Here is a 12,903-nt window from a genome sequence, read left to right on the forward strand (position 1 = left end):
TCCCTGTCGATGAACTTGGAAGTTTAGCGCCCGACCGTGGGTACTCTGGTTCTGCTCAACGCCCCGAAAGTGGAAAGCGCCGGGGAATAGACTAAATAAGCAGCGTGTGAAGACCAAGTAGGCGCTGCGGAGAGCGAAGTTGGACAGAATACCATTGGCAATGCCATCTGGATGTCTGGGAGGGAAGAAAACGTGTTACATACCGTCGTGTTACTGTCACTCGAAACCACCTACCACCTTACTACCACCTTGCCCCGAGTTACAACAGCGAGTCTTACTACAAGAGCGTGTCTACATACTACAAGAGCGTGTCTACAATCTGCTTCTCGGAATATCGTGTTCTGCAAAACTAACATGCATTTGTGAACTCTGAAATTGCTCAAGAATCACATCTGGCCTGTTTCTCCGAAAGTTCACACTCTACAAGATTATCGTCGTCTGTCCCTCTCGGATCTTGACCACACGGATACCTCGTGTTCATGCCTTTCAGCCCGTTTACGTCGATCGACCCAAAACTTGGCGCGAGCGCCTCAATCGGGTTCACGCATCCGTCCCCTCTGCTTATCGTTCGCAGGCTCGACGTCGATGATTCTATATTGACATCAGCTGGGACAACAACCAGGGGGGTATTGTGCTCGCTGATGGTTACGACTGGCGACTCTCCCGATGGAACGAATGGGCTTTGGCCGCTTTGCCAAGTTACTACTCGTTTTCAAGTGCCTCTAAGTTTATCCAACTCTTCGTTTCAATGTCAGTCTGAATTCAGGGTGCGTGCTGTCAGTGCTGCAACTGAGATGTCTGTCTCCAAATAAAAAACCGACAAATGAACCCTGGATGTACTTCCGTGAGAACAGTGCTGGTGCGATATATAACCTCAGTCGATGCGATCATTGTCCTCGTTCCTTCCCTTCCCATCGCCATGCCTGCACGCTCGAAAAAGAAAAGTGGCAAGAACAGTGGTGCTGTTGACCGATGGAAAGCCCTTGCTCTGGATGTTCTCAAAATAGCCGTACCGGTGTCTAAAGCGATTCCTTTGGTCGGGAACACTCTTGAAGGTGCCCTTGAAGCTGTTCTGTACATCATCGAAGTCAAAGATGTGCGTTTCCTCCGTCAACAAATAATAACTTGACTAAGCTTGAGCTTAGCAAGTCAAAACAAAGCGCGAGCAATGTGACCTCCTAGCTGATCGTGTCTTGAGTATCACGGCTGCGATTACCACAGAGCTCATGAAGAGTGATCGGGAAACCCTGGCAAGACGTGAAAACAGTGTCGCAAGTTTGCGGGGGTATGTTACAAAGCTTTATTGTCTGTTGGTTATGTGTTTATCCAAATCATGTAGTACCTTGCGAGAAGTCAAAGATCTTCTTGACCACCTGACATCTGTCTCTCTGATTCAACGAGTCCTTGAGCGTGGTGAAGTTGATGGCAAGCTAGCAGTATTGAATCAGAAATTGAACACTGCAATAGACAACTTCAATGTTTGTCCCTTGTCCTTTCAGTGATCATTCTAACAAATGTCTGCAGATTACAGAGCATATGCGCTCAGAAGAGACCTTGAACCAATTACGTGAAGCAGTGCAAGATATGCAAAACAAGCAAAATATCTTGCTGCTCAATTGTAAGTTCAATCTATGTCTGACTTGATGCATATGCTCAGAGCTATGCTTTGACAGCCTTGCTACAGCCAGTTACAAGTGCAAGCTTCCATGCACGTCATTCTAGTACTGGTTGCTTTCCTGGAACCTGCAAACAACTATTAGATAGACTTGCTTCTTGGTTCAATGACACAAATGGCCCCCAGATTTTTTGGTTATCAGGTTTAGGTGGAACCGGAAAAACTTCAGTATCTCATACTTTGTGCCAAAATCTTGCCCAACATCTTGGTGCAAGTTTTTTCTTCTCAAGAGACAAGGCTGATTGTCGACAAGTTGCCTCAGTTATACCAACTCTAGCATTCCAACTAGCCTCTGTTAACCCTACATATTGTGGGAAACTCAGTGATGTCTTGAAGGCACAACCAGATGTGGCCTCTTATGCACAGCAGGCTCAATTAACAGAACTTCTTCTGAAGCCTCTCAAGCAAGTTGCATTCTCAGGTACCTATCTCATTGTGCTTGATGCACTTGATGAGTGCAACCAAGAGAGGGGTGTTGAAGGTGGAGATCTAATACCCCTGCTTCTAACTGAATTACCTCGTTCTGGTTTGAATATCAAGGTTCTTGTTACAAGTCGCCCAGAACGTTCAATTCAAGACATATTCAGACCTATAAATCTGGATCCTATGGCTATGCATAAAACTGTGGTTCTGTATAATATGGATCAAGCTGTCATTACGGAAGATATCAGTGTCTACCTAGCCTATCATCTTGAAAAGATTCAGCAGTTACGTAACATATCTCCTTCTTGGCCAGAATGGCCAGGAAATGATGTGTTTAATAAATTAGTTGCACATGCAGGCCTCTTCTTCATTTTTGCTGCTACAATTGTCAATATTATTGCAGATCAACTGTACAGCCCTAAAAAACAACTTCAAAGGCTGTTGGAAACTGTTGATATCAATAGATCAACAACAACAACATTATATAGCCAGGTTGATCTTCTTTACTTGCAGATTCTACAAACATCAGTAGAAAACAGAGCTGATACCCCAGAACTCTGTGCTAGATTCCAGAAAATTGTGGGAGCCATCATGGTTCTACAAAATCCTCTTTCTATATCTGGACTGGCAGAGTTACTTGACTATGATCAGGAAGACATCAAAGGAGCACTTACTCCTCTTCATTCTCTTCTTATAGTGCCTTCTGATTATGAGCAACCTATCCGCATATTTCACCCCTCTGTTCAGGATTTCCTTCTGATCAAAGGACGATGTCAAGATTTACGATTTAGTATTGCTGAAAGACAGATGCATTCACATCTTGCAAAATGCTGCTTAGATATCATGCTTCAACATCTAAAACGCAATCTCTGCAATATAGAAAATACTACTGCACTTAACTCAGAGATACCAGATCTAGAGCACAGACTTCAACAATATATTTCTCCAGCATTATTATATGCATGTCAGTACTGGGGCATACATTTAGCCAAGTCAGACAAAAGTCCTGAACTAGCAGAAAAAATGATTACCTTTGCTTCTACTAAACTGCTCTATTGGATAGAGATACTCAGTTTGCAGCAGAGGTTTTCCCTTTGTATCAGTAACTTGCTTACAGTATTTGAATGGTGCAAGGTAATTTTATTACTATGATTTGAAATAAATACTGATTTTTTTTAAAAAAAATAGAGTGCTATTCCACAGAATTATCCTCTCATATATGATGCTTACCGACTTGTACTTGATTTTCACAATGCTATAAGCATTAGTGCCTTTCAAGTATATGACTCTGCTCTTTTGTTTATTCCCAACTGCTCAATTCTTCAGGCTTATAAACAGGAACTCCCAATGTTTAGCTTAAGAAGCCCTAGAACTGTAAACTGGGATGCAAACCTGTTAGTTCTTGAGGGACATACATCATCTGTCAATATGATATCTTTCTTACCCAAAGGAGGAAGGGCTGTATCTGCTTCAGATGATGGATCTATTTGTATCTGGGATACCTCTAATGGAGCACAAGTCTCTTGTTTGCTTGGTCATGAAGGAGCAGTGAATTCTGTCAAATATTCCTCAGATTCATCCTATATTATATCTGGAGGTGCTGATGCCACAATTCAACTTTGGGAAGCAATTACTGGATCTCATCTCTTTACCTTTGTTGGTCACAAAGCCTGTGTTCAGGCAGCTATCTTCTCAAAAAGTGATAACATAATTATATCTGGTTCAGATGATAGTACAGTTGCTCTTTGGAGTGTTCAGGAAAGAAAACAGCTAGCATTATTCACAGGGCATTCAGGTTCTGTAACTTGTCTTGCCATTTCAGCTGATGGCTTTCAAATCTTTTCTGGCAGTGAAGATTCCACTATTCATATCTGGGATATAAAAACAGGAAGCTTACTTAAAGTCATTCAATTTGCAGATGCAGTTCTATGTCTTACTGTTACATCTTCCCTGATCTGTTCTGGCTCCAGAAATGGAGTGATCACTGTCCAAAATGCTAAAACATATGAAGAGATTAACTGTCTAGGTGATAATACTACAGCTATCAACTCTCTTGCTATTTTAGCTGACAGTAAAGGAGTATGTCTTCTTTCTGGCTCTTCAGATGGAATTATCCGCATTTGGAATCTTACAGAGAATACCTGTACTACAGAGTATAGGGGACACTCTGGTCCAATCAAATCTATTTGCTCCATGTCTGATGGACTTTATATCCTTTCTTCATCTGTGGACAGAACTATACGCCTATGGGATGCTACAATGACTGGTGTCCAGGGCTCAAAAGACTTTGTAATGGTGGTGCAAATACCAGAACAGATTGATCATATTGCATCAGGCTCTACTGATGGAAAGATTGCTTTATGGAATACAGATGATGGAAGTTTAGTTCATAAACCAATTCAAGCTCACCAGGGAACTGTCTTGTCATTAGCCTTCAGCAGTGATGATAAGCTCTTAGCATCAACATCTGTTGATCAGACTATCTGTATTGTTGATATAGAACACTGGCCTGAATTTATTATTCTGGAAGGACATACAGATGAGGTTTATACAGCACAGTTTTCTGCTGATAGCACTCTACTTGTCTCTGCCTCTCCAGATACTTCTGTTATTATCTGGGATATTGTGACCAAAGCACAGAAGCATTTGCTATATCATAATGCTGGGGTTGGTGTAGCCTCTTTTTCTCCAGATGATAAACTTATATGTTCTGGGACTCTTGATGGTAAAATCTATATCTGGGATGTCCAAACTGGAGATCAAATCACAGTTCTCAAGGGAGATCCAAGTCCAATGCCTCCAATTCTCTGGGTATTATTTTCTCCAGATGGCCAATGGCTTGCTTCATGGCTGGAAGATGAATCTGTAAAAGTGTGGAAAGTGGACAAGCTAATTTTTGAACCATGGCCTATACAGGACTGGAGATTAGATCGGCAAGCAACTCATAACCAAGGAATTAAAATAAGAGAAGGGAAGAAACCTGTGACATATGGAGACTTGCTTCCAGATGATGAAATGCATTATCTTCAGGAGGATGGATGGATTACATTTCCACATACTGGGAAACGAGTTTGTTGGGTGCCAGCAAGTCGGCGCCAACCTTGGTTGAGGACATTGTGGGAGGCAAGCAAGGGGATCTTTGCAACAGGCTCACAGGCAGGGAATCTGACCATAGTTGATTTGAGATCCACAATTGTTTAGTTGAATGACTCAAGTTGTTAATCTGTAAATTCAAGAATATTAATTATTGATTAAACCTGTTAGTATTTGAGATGTCTTATTATCCTTTTCTATCTGTAGACTAGATATGATAAATGAAATAGATAGCTATCTAAGGTAAGTAGTTATGCCATTGTTTGCGACGATGTTCCTCAACTTTTGCCCAATATCTCTCTTGCCAGCCTTCTTCTCCCTTTAACATCGACTTCTTGAACCACCGGATAGACCGTGCGACTTGCTCCATGTCACGTCCATTATAATAATTATGGCCACCACAAGGATGTACTATTGGAACACTGTCAGGACAACTTGAGGGCATGGAAGTTGTGGAAAGGGAGGATGTTGATGATGAAGTTGAGCTCGAGGTTAGAGTAGATGATGAGGTGTCACAATGGAAGAGGGAATATTCTTTCATGTACACAGGAACATGATATAGTCGTCCATGTTTACAGTAATATGGTTGTCGAACGAAATGTCTGTAGCCAAACGCCATGGGAGGCATGGCCGTAACACCTGTGCGGTTGTTAACATGAGTGGTAGCTTTAATCGTAAATGGTCTGACCATCATTATGCATTTTGACCGCAAACTCAGCGAACGACTTGTTACCATGCTGTTTTTGCCTCTTCCCAACCAGCTCAGACCAAAAGTTGACAAGCCCTTCGGTTCCAACCCGTGGTCCACCAAATCCAACGAAATGTAGTGGTGCATTGCCCAGAGGAAGCAAGCTTTCATCATGTAAGATGTCCAATACCAGCAGTTGGGATATAGCGGAGCCCATGCTGTGGCCCGTAATCACCACCTCAGAAATTCTCCCGTTCAGTTCCGTCAATGCATCCCTCAACCCAGCAAGACACGGGGTCCTGATTCCCTTGTACAACTTCCAGAACCCAGAATGAATTTTGCCTCGTTTGGAAGGGTGTGGATGTCGCAAAGCATGGATATTGTAAAGCGCTTGGAGTGCTGAATCAACATTTGTACCGGATATAGCGACTATTAATTGCCCAGTGTCTTCGCGGTAGGCGACAAAGCCAGGTAGATGTGCAGTCGTGCCAACGAAAGAGTTCAAAAGACGTGCGGGAAGAAGGGCTCGATAACCTTCCAATGGGAGACCGGGTTCAACAAGAACAGGGAGGTTCTGAAAGGCGGTGGCGACAGGAATGACATTGTAAGCAAGTTCTGCGAATTGGCCTCTCAGTTATGTCAGTTATAGGTTGGGAAAAGACCTCAGTTACTATTTCGGCAAGGTATCCTTGCAACTCGTGTGGGACGAGATGCTCCCCTCCAAGCGCCTCCGGTGCTGCCTCGCGAGGATACGAGAAATGAGGCGGAAATTTGTGACCTTCTCATTTGAGTACATGAGCTTTTGCTCCTCCGTCAGGATCAGTTTGTCTTTCGCTGAGGTGAGCATTGGGGCGATTTGGTCGTGTGCCAGCTATAAAATATGATTTTCGCTTTGGCCTGAGGTAACCGATGACGTCGAGGTTTCAAGTGGAGCCACGGGCGATGGAAAACAACAAAAGCGGGGAAATTGTTGCTTGTGAAGACAAAAGATGAGAAGGGGAGTGTGGCGGGAAAGAGGAAAAGCCAGTGCAGAACAGAGTGAGGATTCGGCGAGGCCGCTGGCTGTGTTCGAAAACTGATTGCGGGTCGGTCAAATTGACGGTCGGCATAGATGAGGACATCGAACACCAACGACTGCAAGCAACTATCATCGCCGCTCCTCAAGGAAGTCGGTGGTTGAACACAAGGGAGAGGCACTCAGGCAAATTACATGTAAAAAAGTGACGTCCCGTCACGGGACTTTGAAAGATTTCCCAAGGTTGTTCCTCCTCAATTCCTCCTCCTCACTGCAGGAGTTTGGGAATAAACAGTGCCCCTTTCGATCCATTATACACCTAAAATCAATGTACCAAAAAAAGATTTTTTTTATACCTCTATTTGCACCCAAAAGAAATCGTTCCAAATATGCCTGCTTATATGAGAAATAGATGCTATAAACAGACTCAGTTTTGTCCCCCGGTTTGGGGGCAGATTAAACACCCTTTTCTAGACCAGCTTTTGCATCAAAATAAGGACCAAAAAAATATGGTCCAGGGCCCTGATATATATCATATAAGTGAATATATGTGAATATTTTTGGTTCATGTTTTGATACAAAAACTGGTCTAGAAAAGGCTGTTTGATCTGCCCCAAAACCAGTTGACAAAACTGAGTCCGTTTATAGTATCTATTTCTCATATAAGCAGGCAAATTTGGAACAATCTTTTTTGGGTGCAAATAGAGGTATAAAAAAATTTCTTTTTTTGGTACACTGATTTTAGATGTATAATGGATCGAAAGGGGCACTGTTTATTCCCAAACTCCTGCAGTGCCTTCTTTTCCTTCTCGGTCCCGAACTAAAAGATACTTAACCAAGTTCTATTTTCATCTCAATCGATCCATCCGCCAACGGGCCGCATGTGCCATTCGACGGTCATGAGCTCATCGACTCCAACGCATCCTTTCGTCAAGTGGTCTGGACCGCAAGACCTGCATAGCTTCTCGAATCGATGCATATAAGCACTGGGTGGGTATCCCTTGAGTGGCGAACCCAATATGTCTTCCAGTCTGGTTGGCCTTGTCCCTTTCGTCGTTTCCTTGATGTTACTATCGTCGGGTGTGGGTAGTCAGACACCTACGACGCCGTATGTTTCTTTGTGCCACGCCATATTGACATCTAACTCGACTCAGTTGCCCCCAAGAAATTTCTCTCGATCCCTTTAGGCTCTGTGCGTCCAACCGGATGGCTGTTTGACCAGGCAAGTTGCGATGTCCGCATCACTTTTTTTACTGACCATTATTTCTTCAGCTGATGGTTCAAACCAATGGCCTTGCAGGCCACGAACACGAATTCTATCATTAGTCTGTGATATACCAATCATCTCTCTCCGTTTCTCAAGTACCCTCAAGTGTATCCCAAACCGACTGGACTGGAGGAAGTGCTGCATATTCCAGTCTCGAAGAAGGTGGGTTGAGCTTGTCCTGCGCTGTTATTTTCTCTGATCGGATATCTCAGCGGGAAGCTACTGGTTTGTATGTTGCCTCACCGAAGCTTGCGCTGCCTTTAACGTTGTCAAGAATGCAATGGTTCCAAATGGCGTACTCGTCAACAACACTGCCATCAAGGCAAAGACCTCGGCCTTTCTTTCATATGTTTTGAGCCACCAAGACTCCACTGGTTGGCTCGGTCCTGAGGTCGGGACTACTAAGGGCCTGCTCGGTGTCACCGGGATTGATCCCGGACACACTCACAATCAACCCAGATGGCAACACACGCAGATGCCTGTGATTCCGTAGCCAGATGGGCGTTCGGAGGTACGTTGCCAGCCATCTGTCTCGTCACGCTGAGCGCGGATCAAGGCCAATCCTCCCCTCTTTTCTTCTTACCTCCATGACTGAGCCTTCGACCAAGCAGCGGAAGGAGCGCTGCTCGTGGCGGGACGCCGATGACGCGACACTCATCAATACCCTCCGCACGAACAAGGCTGCCTTTCAGACAGACAGCGGCTGGAAACCACAGGTGTGGCCAATCTGCGCAGCGGCCCCTCGCCGCATCTCCTGGCGCCACGAAGACAGCCGCCAAGTGCCAAGACCACTACGGGGGCTCAAGGCACTGTTCAACGGCTTCGAAAGCTGCGCGCGGCGGTCGGGATTCGGGTGGGACGATGGTCTCAAGACTGTTACGGCGACGGATGATGTGTGGACGGATTATATCGTGAATAAGGTGCGTGGCTGTTTCTTCAGCCTTGTGTGTACGCTAATTCCTTTCTAGAAAAATGCCTGGGCCACAAAATGGCAAAAAAACCATCCCCCTCTACACGACGACATCATGTTCCTTGTCGATGGCATCGTAGCCACCGGCGAAGGCGCGTTTCATGCAGGCACCACCCCAACTCCATCGACAAATGACCCCGTCATCCCTAGCACCAGTACAGGCACCGATGCAGGTTCAAACAACCCATCTGCGCCCGGCACACCATCCTCCCCTCCCAAACAGTTCCACATACACCCGCCGCCTATTCGCATGCCTGCCTACAACGACGCCACCCCATCCTCTCCATTTACCGAGCCAGCATCAAGCCGCAAGCGAGCAGCTTCGTCATCACCGCAGAAGCCTGGCCGAAAGTCGCGAGCGCGCAATGCTGATGCCACAAATAGCATGGCTTCTGCCATGCTCGAGATTGCAGGAGCTCTGAAGGTGAAGGGGAGCCCCGAGATCTTGGCTAGGGCTGTGCAGGTGATGGAGGAGGATGACGAGTTGTCGGATAATGAGAGTGTCGAGGCAATGAAGCTGTTCATGAACAATTCAAAGGCTGCGCAGCTGTACATTGCACCGAAAACAAAGGCCCTACGTACTAAATTTGTCCAAGGCCTTATTGAGAGTACATTGTTCGCACCGTAGAGTACTTGTGTTGTCAATATAGCACTATCTATTCCTCGGGAGCGACCTCTTGAATTTGGATACCTTTTGTAAGCATATATGCCTTGTAATCTGCCCACATATTCTGCGCAATCGCGTCACGCCGGGCTGATGCTCGAGCACGTTCCTCTGGGCTGATTGACCACCCTAGCTCCTCAGCTGAAATAGGCTCTGCTGGATTAGCGATAAGATCTTGCAAGGAGCTTTCTCGCCGTGTCGGGGTGGTGATGGATGAGATACTTGGGGTTTCATTGGTGTCGTTGGGCTCCAAACCATCATCTTCACCATCGTAGACCCGAATAAAATTATGAAGTGCACAGATGGCTGAGATTAGTTGAGCCTGTGTCTCGACCGAGTACTCTGGAGCACCACCCGTAAAGATATTCCAGCGACGTTTGAGAATACCAAATATCCGCTCGACTGCGTTCGAAGCTGAGCATGACGTAGATTGAATAGCTCCTTGTAGTTCCGAGGGCGCTGGTTGACATTGCCCCATTCCTTGAGGTGGTATCGGATATTCCGGTATGGGGTCATCAAAACGTCGCAGAGCGGAAACCCAGCATCTGCAAGGTAGAACTTGCCCAGTGGAACAGCAAAATCATGCTCGCGCGCATAATTGAAGATGTGCGAGTCTGATGCACTCCCTTCCCAGCCTGTAAGCACATAGACAAAAATCAGAGCAAAATTGCAGGCTGCCAGAATATTCTGCCCGATAAACCCCTTGCGATTACGATACCGTGGCATTGCGGTAGCAGGTACCCAGGCAGAGAAGTGCGAGCCTGTAAGGGCAACCCCGGAGGCCTGAGATCAAGGTCCTAGCAGGGGAGGATCCGAAGAGTGAATAGAAGTAAGCAAATACAAGTGAGGCTGACCTAGCAGGGGAGGATCCGAAGAGAAGAAACTCTAAGGGTCCGCCTGCTAGGTAGCGGAACTATATACTGCGCTCTTGACGCGCCAAGGTTGATCGTTGCTCCGTGCAGTATGCCTGCGCCATGTCGCAGGCCAGGTCCCAGGGGGATCGCCAGGGGGGGGCGGCGATGCGCCTGACGGAGGCGGTGATGCGATCACCGGAGTCGGAACCGGAGTCGGACCGGAATCGGGATCGTCTCCGAGGGGCCGAAAGGGAGGTTCCCCTGACATCACCCCCCTTTGAATGCGGCGTCCCGACGCATAGACCGGAACGGAATCGAGTCGAAGGTTGCGGAGGCGATGTGCCGTGGTTTGCCAGGGTACTTACGGTAGAACTCCGCGATTTTGTCCGGGGCGAAGACGCGGTCGAAGCGGACCCACTGGTCGTGCGACGCGTCGTAGCCTTTCCATCTGACGGTAATTCAGCCGTTTATACCTCACCCTTGGTCCAAGATCTCCTCTACTTCCCACTCCGGGACTCCGTCCTCGAGGTCCGGAGGGGCTGGTCGTAGCCGGGGCGTCCGTCGAAGGGGTCGTCTTGGGCGAGCTCAAGCTTGACGACGGGGAAGACCGGGTGGAGCTTCGAGTAGCGCGGAGGGAGGTCGAGCTTGTAGGCACCTTTGCTGATCTCCGCGACTATCTTGAACGGACCGAGGCGGCGGTGGGAGAACTTCTCCGAGGGGCGAGTCGTCCTGATGTCAGAGGCATCCAGCCAAACACGGTCGCCAACCTTGAACTCCGGAGACGGAGTGCGTCTCCGGTCGTAGTAGCGCTTATACTCTTCCTTGGCCTTAGTGAGCGGCCTTGGCTTCGGCAACCCCAGTGGCAATTCGGTCGCGGAACTCGTTCACAGACTCCATAGCGGAACGGGCTCCGGGTTCAAAGCCCATGCGCGGAAGCCGTCCCGTGTCCGTCATGAAGGGGACTTGCTGCGTGGATGAGTGGACATGGTTGTTGTAAGCGAACTCCGCGGCCGGAATCAGCTCATCCCAGTCGTCCTGCTGATAGTTGGTGAAGATCCGCAGGTACTGCTCCAACTCCTGGTTGACGCGCTCTGTCTGACCGTCCGTTTGCGGATGATACGCGGTGGACGTGGCTGGCTTGATGCCGATTAGACGCCAGAGTTCTCGGGTGAAGTCCGCGATGAACTGTGAGCCACGGTCGGAGACGTACTTCTCCGGAGTCCCGTGATGGCGCCAGACATTCCGGTAGTAGAGGCGGGCTGCTCCTACTGCGTCGACCGTGGTATGGCACTCGGAGAAGTGGGCTCGCTTCCCAAGGGTGTCCACGACGACCATGATTGCGTCGCACCCATGGGCCTCGGGGAGCTCGACAATGAAGTCGACGGAGACGGTATGCCAGCGCTCCGGGGTGTTTCCGTCGGGTGTAGCTCTCCGTGGGGTAGTCTCCGGAGCGCCTTGGTGCGACAGCACAAGTCGCAGGTCGCGACGCACCGGCCGATATGGCGAGACATCTGAGGCCACCAGTAGTTCCGGGAGACCAACTCCAAGGTCTTGAAGCGACCGGCATGTCCGGCGACTCGAGTGTCATGGCAGAGCTCGATGATGCGCCTCCGGAGGTCCTTGTCCTTGGGCACGACAATCTTCCCACGGAAGTGGAGAAGACCACCGGAGACGGCCCACTCGTCGGAGCGTGAGGAGCGGGGGCCTCGAGCTTGACCTTGGACCTTTAGGAGTTGCCGGGCCGCTAGTGCGACGGGCTCCTCCAGGTCAGGCTCACCGGAGAGGGCATCGCGAATGTCGCGAAGAAGTTCGGAACCGGGACCGGAAACGGAAACACCCTCGAGTGCGCGGACGTGGAAGAGTTTGGGGCCGCAGAAGGACGACGCCGGAGTTGTCGGAATCGATTCCGTGGTCGGGTCTCCGAGAGAGGGCGTCAGGTCGGCCCATGTCGCGACCGGGCTTGTGGTGCAGCGTGAAGTCGAACCGGGAGAGGTAGAGGGACCAGCGGGCCTGTCTCCGGTTGAGGTGCTGCGTCTTCCTGAAGTACTCCAAATTCTTATGGTCAGTCCAAATCTCGACGGGATGCGCGGCACCCTCGAGGAAGTGTCTATACTCCTCGAGTGCGCGGATGATCGCGAGCATCTCCTTGTCGTGGATTTCGTAGTTGCGCTGGACATCATTTAAGCTTTTGGAATAGAATGCTACAGGGTGCCACTTCCCGTCCGGGGCGGATTGTGAAAGAACCGCCCCGTCG

At 48.3% G+C, this 12,903-nt stretch overlaps 2 protein-coding genes across 2 annotated transcripts; one reads left to right on the forward strand and one right to left on the reverse strand.

Annotated features, from left to right (window-relative positions):
- Positions 1-919: 919 nt before the first annotated feature.
- MIND_00419900 (uncharacterized protein) lies at positions 920-1,823 on the forward strand (the record flags this gene model as incomplete). The annotated part of the gene is made up of 6 exons (XM_037361016.1): positions 920-1,096; positions 1,146-1,285; positions 1,340-1,478; positions 1,525-1,618; positions 1,674-1,712; positions 1,765-1,823. 6 exons carry the CDS (start codon positions 920-922, stop codon positions 1,821-1,823), a joined length of 648 nt encoding a protein of 215 aa, XP_037221308.1.
- Positions 1,824-5,859: 4,036 nt separating this feature from the next.
- Positions 5,860-6,726, reverse strand: MIND_00420000 (Triacylglycerol lipase; the record flags this gene model as incomplete). Its single annotated transcript, XM_037361017.1, has 2 exons — positions 5,860-6,506; positions 6,633-6,726. The coding sequence occupies 2 exons, from the start codon at positions 6,724-6,726 to the stop codon at positions 5,860-5,862; spliced, it is 741 nt and encodes a 246-aa protein (XP_037221309.1).
- Between the last annotated feature and the right edge of the window lie 6,177 nt (positions 6,727-12,903).

Source organism: Mycena indigotica (assembly GCF_014461135.1).
Source record: "Mycena indigotica strain 171206Taipei chromosome Unknown Mind.scaff0004, whole genome shotgun sequence".
NCBI classification, from domain to species: domain Eukaryota; kingdom Fungi; phylum Basidiomycota; class Agaricomycetes; order Agaricales; family Mycenaceae; genus Mycena; species Mycena indigotica.